The sequence below is a fragment of the Carassius carassius genome, chromosome 35 (genome assembly GCF_963082965.1).
Source record: "Carassius carassius chromosome 35, fCarCar2.1, whole genome shotgun sequence".
In the NCBI taxonomy this organism is placed as follows: domain Eukaryota; kingdom Metazoa; phylum Chordata; class Actinopteri; order Cypriniformes; family Cyprinidae; genus Carassius; species Carassius carassius.
This window is the reverse complement of record NC_081789.1, coordinates 25,770,696-25,782,749: the sequence shown is the minus strand read 5'-3', so window position 1 is coordinate 25,782,749 and position 12,054 is coordinate 25,770,696. Positions and strand designations below refer to the sequence as shown.

The window sequence follows — 12,054 nt, the reverse complement described above, 5'->3', positions numbered from 1 at the left end:
GGAATACTTTCAGAAACCACTGTCGGTAAACACAATCCGCCGTGCCATCAGCAGATGCCAACTAAAGCTCTATCATGCAAAAAGGAAGCCATATGTGAACATGGTCCAGAAGCGCCGTCGTGTCCTGTGGGCCAAGGCTCATTTAAAATGGACTATTTCAAAGTGGAATAGTGTTTTATGGTCAGACGAGTCCAAATTTGACATTCTTGTTGGAAATCACGGACGCCGTGTCCTCCGGGCTAAAGAGGAGGGAGACCTTCCAGCATGTTATCAGCGTTCAGTTCAAAAGCCAGCATCTCTGATGGTATGGGGGTGCATAAGTGCATACGGTATGGGCAGCTTGCATGTTTTGGAAGGCTCTGTGAATGCTGAAAGGTAAATAAAGGTTTTAGAGCAACATATGCTTCCCTCCAAACAACGTCTATTTCAGGGAAGGCCTTGTTTATTTCAGCAGGACAATGCAAAACCACATACTGCAGCTATAACAACAGCATGGCTTCGTCGTAGAAGAGTCCGGGTGCTAACCTGGCCTGCCTGCAGTCCAGATCTTTCACCTATAGAGAACATTTGGCGCATCATTAAACGAAAAATACGTCAAAGACGACCACGAACTCTTCAGCAGCTGGAAATCTATATAAGGCAAGAATGGGACCAAATTCCAACAGCAAAACTCCAGCAACTCATAGCCTCAATGCCCAGACGTCTTCAAACTGTTTTGAAAAGAAAAGGAGATGCTACACCATGGTAAACATGCCCCGTCCCAACTATTTTGAGACCTGTAGCAGAAATCAAATTTGAAATGAGCTCATTTTGTGCATAAAATTGTAAACTTTCTCAGTTTAAACATTTGCTATGTTATCTATGTTCTATTGTGAATAAAATATTGGCTCATGTGATTTGAAAGTCTTTTAGTTTTCATTTTATTAAAATTTTAAAAACGTCCCAACTTTTCCGGAATTCGGGTTGTAAGTAAAGATCATGTTCCATGAAGATATTTTGTACAGTACATTTTTCAAAATAAATTTTTGATTAGAAATATGCATTGCTAAGACTTTAATTTGGACAACTTTAAAGGCAATTTTCTCAATATTTAGATTTGCACCCTCAGATTTTCAAATAGTTGTATCTCGGCCAAATATTGTCTGATCCTAACAAACCATACATTAATGGAAAGATGATTTATGGAAAGCATTTTCTTTTTTTTAAATGAGCTCTTATGACTGGTTTTGTGGTCCAGGGTAACATATGTAAACCAGAAGAACAAGATGCAAAGTCATAATTTAACAGTTATGTGAGACTATTTTTAATTTCTGTTATTGCATAGTTCTCGTTGAAGTGTTGGAATCTCACCATGGTGGTTTTGTGCGAATGGTCCTTGTCCGACTGGATCGGGAGCACTGCATCATCCAGAGCCAAGTTGGCCGTGCGGAACTTTCCAGACAGGTTTCTGTAAAGACGTCGGGCGGCGCTCGGCGGAGACGAACATGACGTGCTGGAGTATTTGCGTGGAATCGGAGGATGGGGGTCGGGAATCTGTTGAGTCATTTTGGATTCGGCCCTGAAAAAGAAAATACACACGAAATGATAATTTACGAGGAATAAGAGATGCTGTCAGCACTGGCCTCAGGACAGAATAACAATAATAAAACAGTGTCATTTGTTTTCTTTGAAGGTTTATATTCAGTGTGCAAAAAAACTTAAATACACACATATATAAATAGTATTTTTTTATATACTATTTATTGTAACCAGAAAAATATTTTCAATAGGCTTTTTTGGTCTTGGTTTTATTAAACATTTCAGTAACACTTTACAATAAGGTTCCTTTTGTTAACATTAGTCAGCCACTTTAGTAAAAACAAACTAACAAGGATAAATGATTTATATAAAAAGACATTTATTATTCTTAGTTAGTTAATTTCAATATATACTAACACATTTTTACTAAAGCTGGTTTTAACGGAACTGAGATGACAATGAACAGATGTATTTTTATTCATTAACAATTACAAAGAAAGAGTTAATTAAATCAGCAAAAAATAAAAAATACAGTAAAAAATGTATTGTTCATTGTTAGTTAATTTTAGTTAATGTATTAACGTCAACTAATAGTTCCTTATTTTAAGCATCCTTACAATTTTAATAATAACTAATAAACTATAATTATTATTAATTAATACTGATTATTATTATTGAAATTATATTAAAAAAACTACTTGACTTGAGTTGCAAAGTTATGCTTAACTTTTCAGAGAATAAATCTTGAACAAAGTCTGAATAAGTCCTAAATTTAGTCCCTTACGATCTTTCTTGCAAATTCTTGTTCTAAAACAGGATAAATGAATGAGGTTTATTCTTGAAATAATAAAATGAGTAAGAACGGAAGGAACTAAAAATTAAAACTCAGTAGCTAAAAAAACCCATATTGATTGACGATTTATATTAATATTGAAACGTATATCCTGATATGAAGATTCATTCAGAGGGGCTTCAGGTTTGGAAAGAGAACAAAGCGCTCCAAGAACTACAACTGTCACAAATGCTCTCGTATTAGGACGGCGCGTCGGATACAGGCGAACACCTCCGAGTGCTCTGATAATAACGCGGTTATTTTAACGGGCAGGTATGTGCTGTGTGCAGATAAAAGTGGGTATATTTCTGGCAGGCCAGATCCGTTTCAAAGGCGGCTGATCTCCAGGCTTAAAGTTTCTCCTCTTGTGCCGAACACACGGGCTGCCGCGCGAACAGCGCACACTCACATGAAAGACTAGCAGATGAAAGAACGAGGGATAAAGAGAGAAAGACAAAAGAAACAGGGACACCACATGTTAACACAGCCGTCTCAGCACCCCATCAGACGAATAGTGATAGAAGAGAACAGACACACACACACACACAGTTTCCCACCACACAACTACTGTGAGGTCCAAACATCTGAGACCACACGGAAAACCCAGAATTCCAAATCTGATTTGAATCTGGAAGATTTAGAATTCTGAAACATTGGCAAACAAAGACACATTGTAACACTTCTGTATGTTGATCATGTGACTCTTTGAACAGACAGTCAGATTGTCTTCTTCCACTGAATCTCAAATCACGCTGGAGAACATGTTGATTTTTCAATTCGAAACATATTTGTAATTCAAAATGCTATTCGTTTGAAAAATGCTTGCACAGTAACACACACACACAGCCAAGTTAGGGGCAAAAGTGCTCAAATATCTGGGGATTTTGTCTGGCATCACATCAAAAGGAGAAGCAAAATTTAGCACGCAAATACGAGCACATTTAACACGTCCAGTAAGTCAAGGCTAAATGAGAATAGGCCATAGTATGGAAAATTTAGTGAGTAATGCCTCCGTCTAAGAATAATAGCCATTGAGAACAGTAGGCGCATATAAACACATGCAATCCCGCACACATGTGCATGTGTTGAGCTCACTGATGGTAAGAGATTACTCTTTACCGTTTCCCCGAACACATGTTCACATTTACCTCCGAGATCAAACTCTGCCCGATAGCACTGCTAATGTGGCCACTAAATTATCCGCCTTGTTTCACGTGAGACAACGAGAAAAGCCTGAGAGTATTTTTGTCACTTGTTTTTTAGATCTGATGTTGCTATACAGGAAATAAATGACAACGGGAACATTCTGTGCTTTCTTAATGGTGTTCCTGGGCTTATTCTGCACAATTTGTCAATGCATGAAGCAAAAAAAGCATCATATTTCATAAAAAAAATGAAAAACTCGCACCTTCTCTGAAATTATTTTCCATTAATACCATCCATCATTCAGGGCATTCAGTAATGTTAACCAATAGTCAAATAGCTATTCACAGTATTCAGGCATTATTTTAGCAAAAGTGCATCAGATTATAGAAATGAAATGTCATTTTTGTACATTAAAATGTCAATTTTACACATAACAGATAAACACTGACAGCAAGAACAAAGATAAGAGCATTTTATTTTTTACTTTTCCTAACACTTTACAATAAGGTCTCATTTGTTAACATTAGTTAACATTGTTAACCTTTCCTAATATTAATAAAAATGTTCATGTTCATGTGAACATATTCATGTTCACAGCACATTAACTAATGTCAACAGATACAGCTTTTGATTTTAGCAATGCATTAGTAAAAGATGATTTTGACAGAGTACGTGCTTTAGTAAATGTAAATGTAAAAAGTAAATGTTCGTGCTTGGCTTAGAATTATACATTTAGTTTATTTTTATTTTATTTAGTGGATTAAGGCATGGCAACAAATTTTAATTTATTCGAACTAATTGCAGCAGCATTTTGTGTTTGAAATTACTGTAGAGAAAATCAATGGAAAAAAGTGCATGATTATTAGTTTAGTTATTTAGCACTTCATTTAGAATTCTGAATTTAAAATCTGGAATGTAAATGTAGAAGTTACAGCGTAGCTAACGATTATATATTTGTGTTGCATTCATAGAATTATCACAATTGCAAAACAACTGTAAGAGCAATTCACATTCTCTGACTCAACGTAATTCAATTCAATTCAGTTGCATTGTATTGAATTAATATAACCAAGAAAGAACATCAGGTAATGCTAGCCGTAATACATATCAAACATTGGTTTTCACCTAACTACATAGTAAAATTTGTGAAAGATTTTACTTAGTAGGTCAACTCTGAAATGGAACAAAGTTAATAAAGTATACATTGTAAAGTATACAAGTAGAAAAACATGCTTGATTCTAAACAACAGCAAGCATGAAGTTTATGTCAATAAACGACTGCAATAGATGCACCGATAACAATATGTGACGAGAAACTCCAGTCGAAGTAACATGCCAATTCTTTCCCGTCGTCGTCATCAATCAAATGAAACTCTGGTGACATTTGGAATGTTTTATGACAAATGCGCAAAGAGCGGACGGGACGACGTCTCTCTTTCTTTTAGAGTAGCTGGCTATGACAGACGGAAAAGGGGCAGAGGGACTCCTCTCCCAGGGTTATATGTGGCTGCGAGAAGGAGAGTCTGAAATTTGATTCTTGGCACCAGACAGACTGCAGTCCGACCAGCCAAAATTTGGAGGGGGAGTGTGTGTGACAGTAAGCAACAGGAGGGGGGCAGCGAGGACAGTATTACCGTGTGTGTGTGTGTGTGTGTGTGTTACCAGGGTCAACAGAACCCGTCTCTCTCTCTCTTGTGTACTTCAGGCCTAGTGGAGCCAGTCTAACCCTTCGACCTCTCACACACACAATGGGGAATCAAAGCTAATCAGTTGATTCCCTCGCCGCTTGAAAGACACGCCAACCACTTCGCTTGTCACCACTGAGATCTTCAGCACGCAAACACACTTCAGAATCTCACAAGAACGGCTCACATAATATATTGATATTATATTAATATAATTAATATATTTAGTATAGATAGATAGATAGACAGATAGACAGATAGATAGATAGATAGATAGATAGATAGATAGATAGATAGATAGATAGATTAAAGATTACAATTTAAAATGTAAATTATATATATATATATATATATACACTTTTCTGCATTATAGCAATATAAATAAAAGATTGTCAGAAACAAAAACCTCCAAAAAGTTAAATTTTTTCATGAAATGAAATTTCTTTCATTTGAATTTGCAGTGAAATGTGTTTCGTGAGATTCAGCCATGCACACATGAATGGGTGCCGCTTTGATGGCATTAGAACAGGAGCAAGTTTGTTTAACGCAGTAAAGCTGTGGTCTTTTCCCATCGCACGTTTGCGTGTTTCTGTGGCGGGCGTATGCGTTCTAATCCGCTCAGATTAAGAGATTAATCGCGGGAGTATTTGTGTGCATGCGGCGGTATGCGCGTGTGTTGACGCAGTAGTAGTCGCTCCTCTGTGAGAGTGTTTGCTGTGTGGAGTACAACTGCCCGCCACCTGTTGCCCCCCACCCCAGGGGGCAAATCTCTCTAATTCTGATGGGCAGAGACAGAAGACCGTCGCCATGGGGATGTTCCGAGACGCACATGTGAGCGCGGGATCAATCAATGTATGAATGCGTGTGCGTCGATGTGTCTTTGTGCAACGGCCCTGTACATGTGTGTGTGACGTTAGGCCCGTCTAAGAGGCTCTGGCGACAGACAGCTCGGCGTGCAGGAGGTGACACGGAGTCTGTCTGAGTTTCTGCACAGCCCCGAAAAACAGGGGGGCCCTGCCTTGCATCGCGCCCAGCCAGGGTGGCTACATCCTGGGGACACGCCGACCCGAGACTCCCTGGAGCTATATATGTCTCTGGAGCCCGGCTCCCAATCTGCCATATGCCACAACCGCCAACACGCACCTCTTCTCATGCACAAACAAAAGCACATAAACTCACAGTTTGGGAAGTGCATAGCAGGTTTACAATCGGATGATTTAAATACTTACTTTAAAACTCATTTACTTGAAGGAAAAATGTGCAAAAATTTAAATTGTCATCATTTACTCAACCTCAAGTTGTTCCCAAACTGTGTGAGTGTCTTCTCCTGTTGAACGTAAAACAAGATAATCTAACGAATGTTGGAAAACAAACAGTTGCTGGTAGCAAATGAGTTCCACAACCTGAAAAAATAACTACTATGGAAGTCAATGGTTACCATCATAGATATATATATATATATATATATATATATGTGTAGATTCTTCATTAGTGACTGTTTCTATGGGCGGCGATACCCAAGCCATCTGCCATTTTTGGAATGGTCTGCAAACCATTGAGTGCGTTGACTGTGTGCATCTACAACAGCAAGTTATACACTTGTATTTATTTGAATATTCATTGATTATTATGGTAAATAATGTCACGTTGACCGTTCCAAGATGGCAGACGTGTCAGCGTATCCAGAGCGGTCAAACAGGGAATCTATACATATTTATGGGTACCATCAACCAAAATATTTCAAAATATTTGATTTTCGATTCAACAGAAGATGCAGTTTTAATTGGTGGGTGAACTATCCCTTTAAATAAATTTTCCCAGTTAAAAACGACTGGCCTTTTAAAAATTGCCTGTAAATCTCTTATTATTCTGTATTACCACCAAATCTTGGATTCAATCTTCTGATTAACGCAGGTTTGAATTTCTTCTTGGAACTGATTTGTTGTAGGTCCATTTTGGAGTGAAAGATTTTTTGGATAATTTTGACAATGTCAAGGTGCATGAGCTCAGATCATTGAGGTCTAGGATCAATCAGTTCCAAAACGAAATACAAAACATGTGCTAACTTACAGAAAACAAGCTGACAAAAAGATTGAATCCAATATTTGGTAGTAATAAAGTATAATGATCAATTTATAAGCCGGTCATTTTTGACTGGGAAGACCACAAGTGTAACAAAGTTACAAAAAATCCCTAAAAAGTAAAAAAATTATCCAGTTTTGGGAAGCTGTTATACTATATGTAAACAAAGTCAGTACATTTTAAACCAACGTGATAAAATTAACTAGCAATTTCTGCAAAAGAAAATCATCACATATTTCATTCAACAAAAAAAGTTTATCTATGCTGTCTAAATATATTTATACAAATTATCAAAAATAACTTTTTTAAATAAAATCATATGAGCTTATTAATTATACGTTTGCTAGTATAACTATATTAATGACCAGCTCTTTATATAATGTTATATAATGATATATAAAGTAAGTCCAACTATATTCCCATAAATTCTCACATAAAGCAATATTTACTATACAGCAAATCTCAACTGCTTGATTGCTTGTATCGTAACAAAATGTTATATATTATCTGATAAATGCATTACCATTATTAACATCATGATTTCACATAAAGCTGTTTTGAAACAATGTGTGTGAATTGTAAAAAGCACTACACAAATCTAACTTAATACCATGCTATTCATTAAAGTACTTTGAAGCACCATTAAAGAATTTCCAAAATGAGTAATTGTGGTTAAGGTCTGGTAATTTTTCTTAAACGGTAAAGAAAAAAAAGGCAGAGAGATTCATGTGCCTTTAAAACAATGTGCATGTTGATGATCTCAGTAAAAGCTCCCAAGAAAAGCATGTTGGAAGTGAGTCAGATTTGTGAGTTTTGGACATGCATCAGCCGTGACAGACGGAGAGGGTGGAGAGCAGAGAGACAGTCAGAGCTGGAGTCATGATGTCTGTAGAGATGAGCGGAGGAAAAACCACGGCTAACTAGCGGCGTTCAGAGCCAGCATGGCTTTTCTGGCATCTGTTGAGCCAAACTGTCTGGTCAACCTCTCGCAAACTGGTTTTTAGCCGATTGATTAAGTGAATTGATGTAAATGTTTTGTTACCAGTCTACGCTGAGAGAGCGCCTCCTGTAGGCCGGAGGTCTGGACGACTGACTCCTGTCCTCCTTGCAGTGTTTGTCCTTCAATGAGAGTCTCTGGGTGAACTTCACGATCCCAGACTCAGTCCTGAGAAACACAAACACACGCAAATAGCATGATTACTGTAATAGATCCACTGATTTACTCAATGTTTCCCTAAAACACACACACACACACACACACATAAGCTGCCTGAGAGCAGTCCAGAGTTTTACCAAACATTTTACATCAAAGTTCCATCATAAATATTTGATCTTCAATTACAAACACTTTAAAAATGCAGATCTACTATTTCTATCACTTCAATCAAAAATCCTTCTAGCCCAAAACTAAAAGAATGAATAATAAATACAAATTACAATAGAAAAATAATAAAAATCTAATAATAATAATACAAGTATAAAATAATAGAACATAAAAAATACAATAATAATAATAATAATAATATGGACAGTAATAAAATACTAATAATAAATAATAATACAAATATGGATAATTATAACAAAACAAACAATAAATATAAACAATTAAAATCAATACATGAATGAATAAAATAAAATATTTCCATTGTTTCACATTTCTCAAATTCCTAAAATCTTGTTTATTTCCAGGTTTTCAATTTTTTTCACCAGTCCAGAGTTTTACCAAATATTTTCCAGCATATTGTTCCATCACGTTTCATGTGTATTAAATATTGGATCTTTAATTACAAACAAATAGTACAAGCAACCATCACTTTAAAATATGTAAACGTTTTATACTGGTTAAATCAAAAATCCTTTCGCCCAAAACTAAAAGGACAAACATCATGAAAAACTAATCAAATAGGCCTCTTTTTAATAATACAATTATTATTATTACTATTATAAATAATAAATAATAAAAAAACAATAAATTAAATATTTCAAAATCCAAATCCTAAAACTTTGTTTACAGGTTTTTGTTTTTTTTTAATCCCAGGTTTTCTTATGAAGATTTTAATGAGGTCTGAAACTATTTTATGCTACATTTTAAAAAAACTTGGAAGGAAAATATGTCTAATAATCAAAAACTAATGTTGCAATAATGTGCAATATGACCTGGAATGCCTCTGTGAGATTATCTTGTAAAACTCAATGTAAGAAGGACTGTGTGTGTTGATTTTTTGGTTTCATTAGCAACAGTGTCGTCACAACAGTAGAAGCAGACACTATATATGCAGATCTGTGTGGGTGTGTGTGTGTGTGTGTGTGTGTGTGTGTGTGTGTGTGTGTGTGAGGCTGACAGCGCTGTAAATGCGTGAATGAACGATCCTGCAATCTCTTAATGACAAACTTGTCAACAAGTGAGACTGAAGAATGGTTAAACAGTGAAGGACAAGGCCACCGAGAGGTGACCGCATCCGTATTTCTAGAGGGAATGTTCCTAGATAGAAGCCGTTTGGGAATAAGACAGAAAGAAGGACAGCGGGATGAATCTGATTCCGCCGGCAGCTGTTCTGGATGACACTGCGCTCGGTCGGGGTCCCATGTGCTGATGTAATGCCATTAGAAGATTTCTTACAGTAGGAAGGCCTGAGTGATGACATCACCTCCTTCAAGAGCTCACCCGCGCCGTACGGACACATACACACAAACACCGGAGTAAAAATAAATACCAAACATAAACACAGCACAAGTTAATTCGTATGCACTTTTAGACATGATTGAGAGAGAGAGAGAGAGAGACCTGTTTCAAAATCAACTCAGCTGCGCAAAGCATTCTGGGATTGCCTTCTTTATGAAGGATGCACTGATGAATTTGGCCAACAGGACACTCAAAAAAATATTTGTGCTTAAATTAAGAATTTATGTATTTGAACTGAATATAAAATTTCCATGCATTTTGATTGCACAGCTTTAAACGAATAATTGCATGCATATTTGCCAGTTATACATCAATGAAACATGTCAGATTTCTGTAATGGTAACAATTAACTGAATGTATTTTAAAAACACAATAACCAACAAATAAAAGTCATGCACTCAAAAAATCATGTGCCTCTATTTGAATATTTTCAAAATACATTTAATAAAATTGCTTAGAATCACCATTGTGAAATCAGTTACATTAATTCAGTTACAAAGAATCAACATGGTTAAAATATGGCTAGTGGTGAACAAGCAATATTCAGATGAAATGAATTAATAGAATGAACTGGTATTTTTGGTACATAGTTTAAACAGGAAAAAGCGAATAAATTGGATGAGATGCATAATTGGCAGTAGTGTTAGGTGTAATGCATTACTAAGTAATTACTTACAGTAATCTAATTACTTTTCCCTTAAAAGTAAAGTAATAACAGTTACTTCTGATGTAACTGCATTAAATATTGCATAAACTATAGAACAATCCTATATAAATAGCTGATATAACATCATTTAACATTTTTAAATGTTTTGATGTAACCTTCTCCCTTTATATATGTTGGTCAGTCTAACAATAATTTATGCAATTGTATATTATTATTATTGCATACTAAATAAAACAGGTCAGATTTCTGTAGTAGTACTAATAAAAATATGAATAAATGCATTTTGAAAATATTATTATTTAACCCAAATCTGGCCTGTTTCATTTATGTGTGACTGACTGATTAAGTTAATTAATTTGTTAATGGAAATTTGGCACACAATTCAAAGTATTTTGAGTGAAGGCAGTACTATCTCTATGCTGTCTAGGTAGGCGTCTGGCTAGGTTTTGGAATGGATCTGGAGAGCGAGGGAGAGACGAGCGTCTGTCTGTGTTGTTTGATGTTGATGGGCGCTCAGACTGCAGCCAGCGCACAGATCCAGCGCTTCGGCCCAGGCTGCTCATTAGACAAGCACATAAATACCAAACACACACAGTATTAAACAGCAGTGCCAGCGCAGACACAAACTGGTTAGTTAGGGCTAAAACAAAAGCTCTCCATACCACACATCAGATGTGTTGTTATTCCATTTAAAGGCTTTGACCCTCACAGACACACATTAGTACTGGGGTTTGTGTGCTCAAAGAACAAATCTCATCATTAAAATGACTCAGAAGAGAATAATTGACTTAATCTTCAAATCATGAGTGTGAATTTAATTTGAATCAGTCACACCCCTAAATGGAAGTTTAACTGGCATTTACAATTGAGTGACAGGAACTGGAATTTACTGAATTCACAATTCAAAGAAATTCAACATCAGTGATGCATTCTGGGAAATGAAGTGTTCTTCCATCCAAATCCCAACAAAATCTATTAAATCTATCCTTCTATCTATCTTTCATCCATCCATCCATCCATCCATCTATCTATCTATCTGTACATTCAGATATCCATTTAACTCTCTAAACCTCTATATATCAATCTTTTTATCTATCTGTACATTTAAATATCCATTTATCTATCTGCATCAGATGCTCATGAAGTGACTCTCAGAGCAGTTCTGGAGATGTTCTTCATGTGTTTTCGTATTCATTTATTGAGACGTCCAGGGCCGTAGCTGGGCTTTGCGAGGCCCCGGTGAAGGTTGTACCAGTGGGCCCTGTTTGAAATTGTTTAATTTGAATGTTCATTCATTTTTATTTATTTGTGCTATTTACACAATGTTTAATTTTTTTTTCAAGTTTGTAGGTGCCCAGGTACATAAACGGAATAATTAAATGTAAAATAGCAATGGATAGTCTTCAATGTAAAAATGAAATATACAATCAAACCAAAATTT

General features: G+C 36.0%; 1 protein-coding gene across 6 annotated transcripts in view; it reads right to left on the bottom strand.

Moving 5' to 3' along the window:
• Window positions 1-12,054, bottom strand: part of LOC132116368 (ankyrin repeat and fibronectin type-III domain-containing protein 1-like) — an 83,741-nt gene that overhangs the window by 22,234 nt on the left and 49,453 nt on the right. For all 6 annotated transcript variants that reach the window (XM_059525183.1, XM_059525182.1, XM_059525184.1 and 3 more), the window contains 2 exons: window positions 8,306-8,428; window positions 1,351-1,558 (listed from right to left, as the gene is read on the bottom strand). In XM_059525183.1, the coding sequence (XP_059381166.1) occupies window positions 1,351-1,558; window positions 8,306-8,428 (331 nt within the window). The remainder of the gene's footprint in view (window positions 1-1,350; window positions 1,559-8,305; window positions 8,429-12,054) is intronic.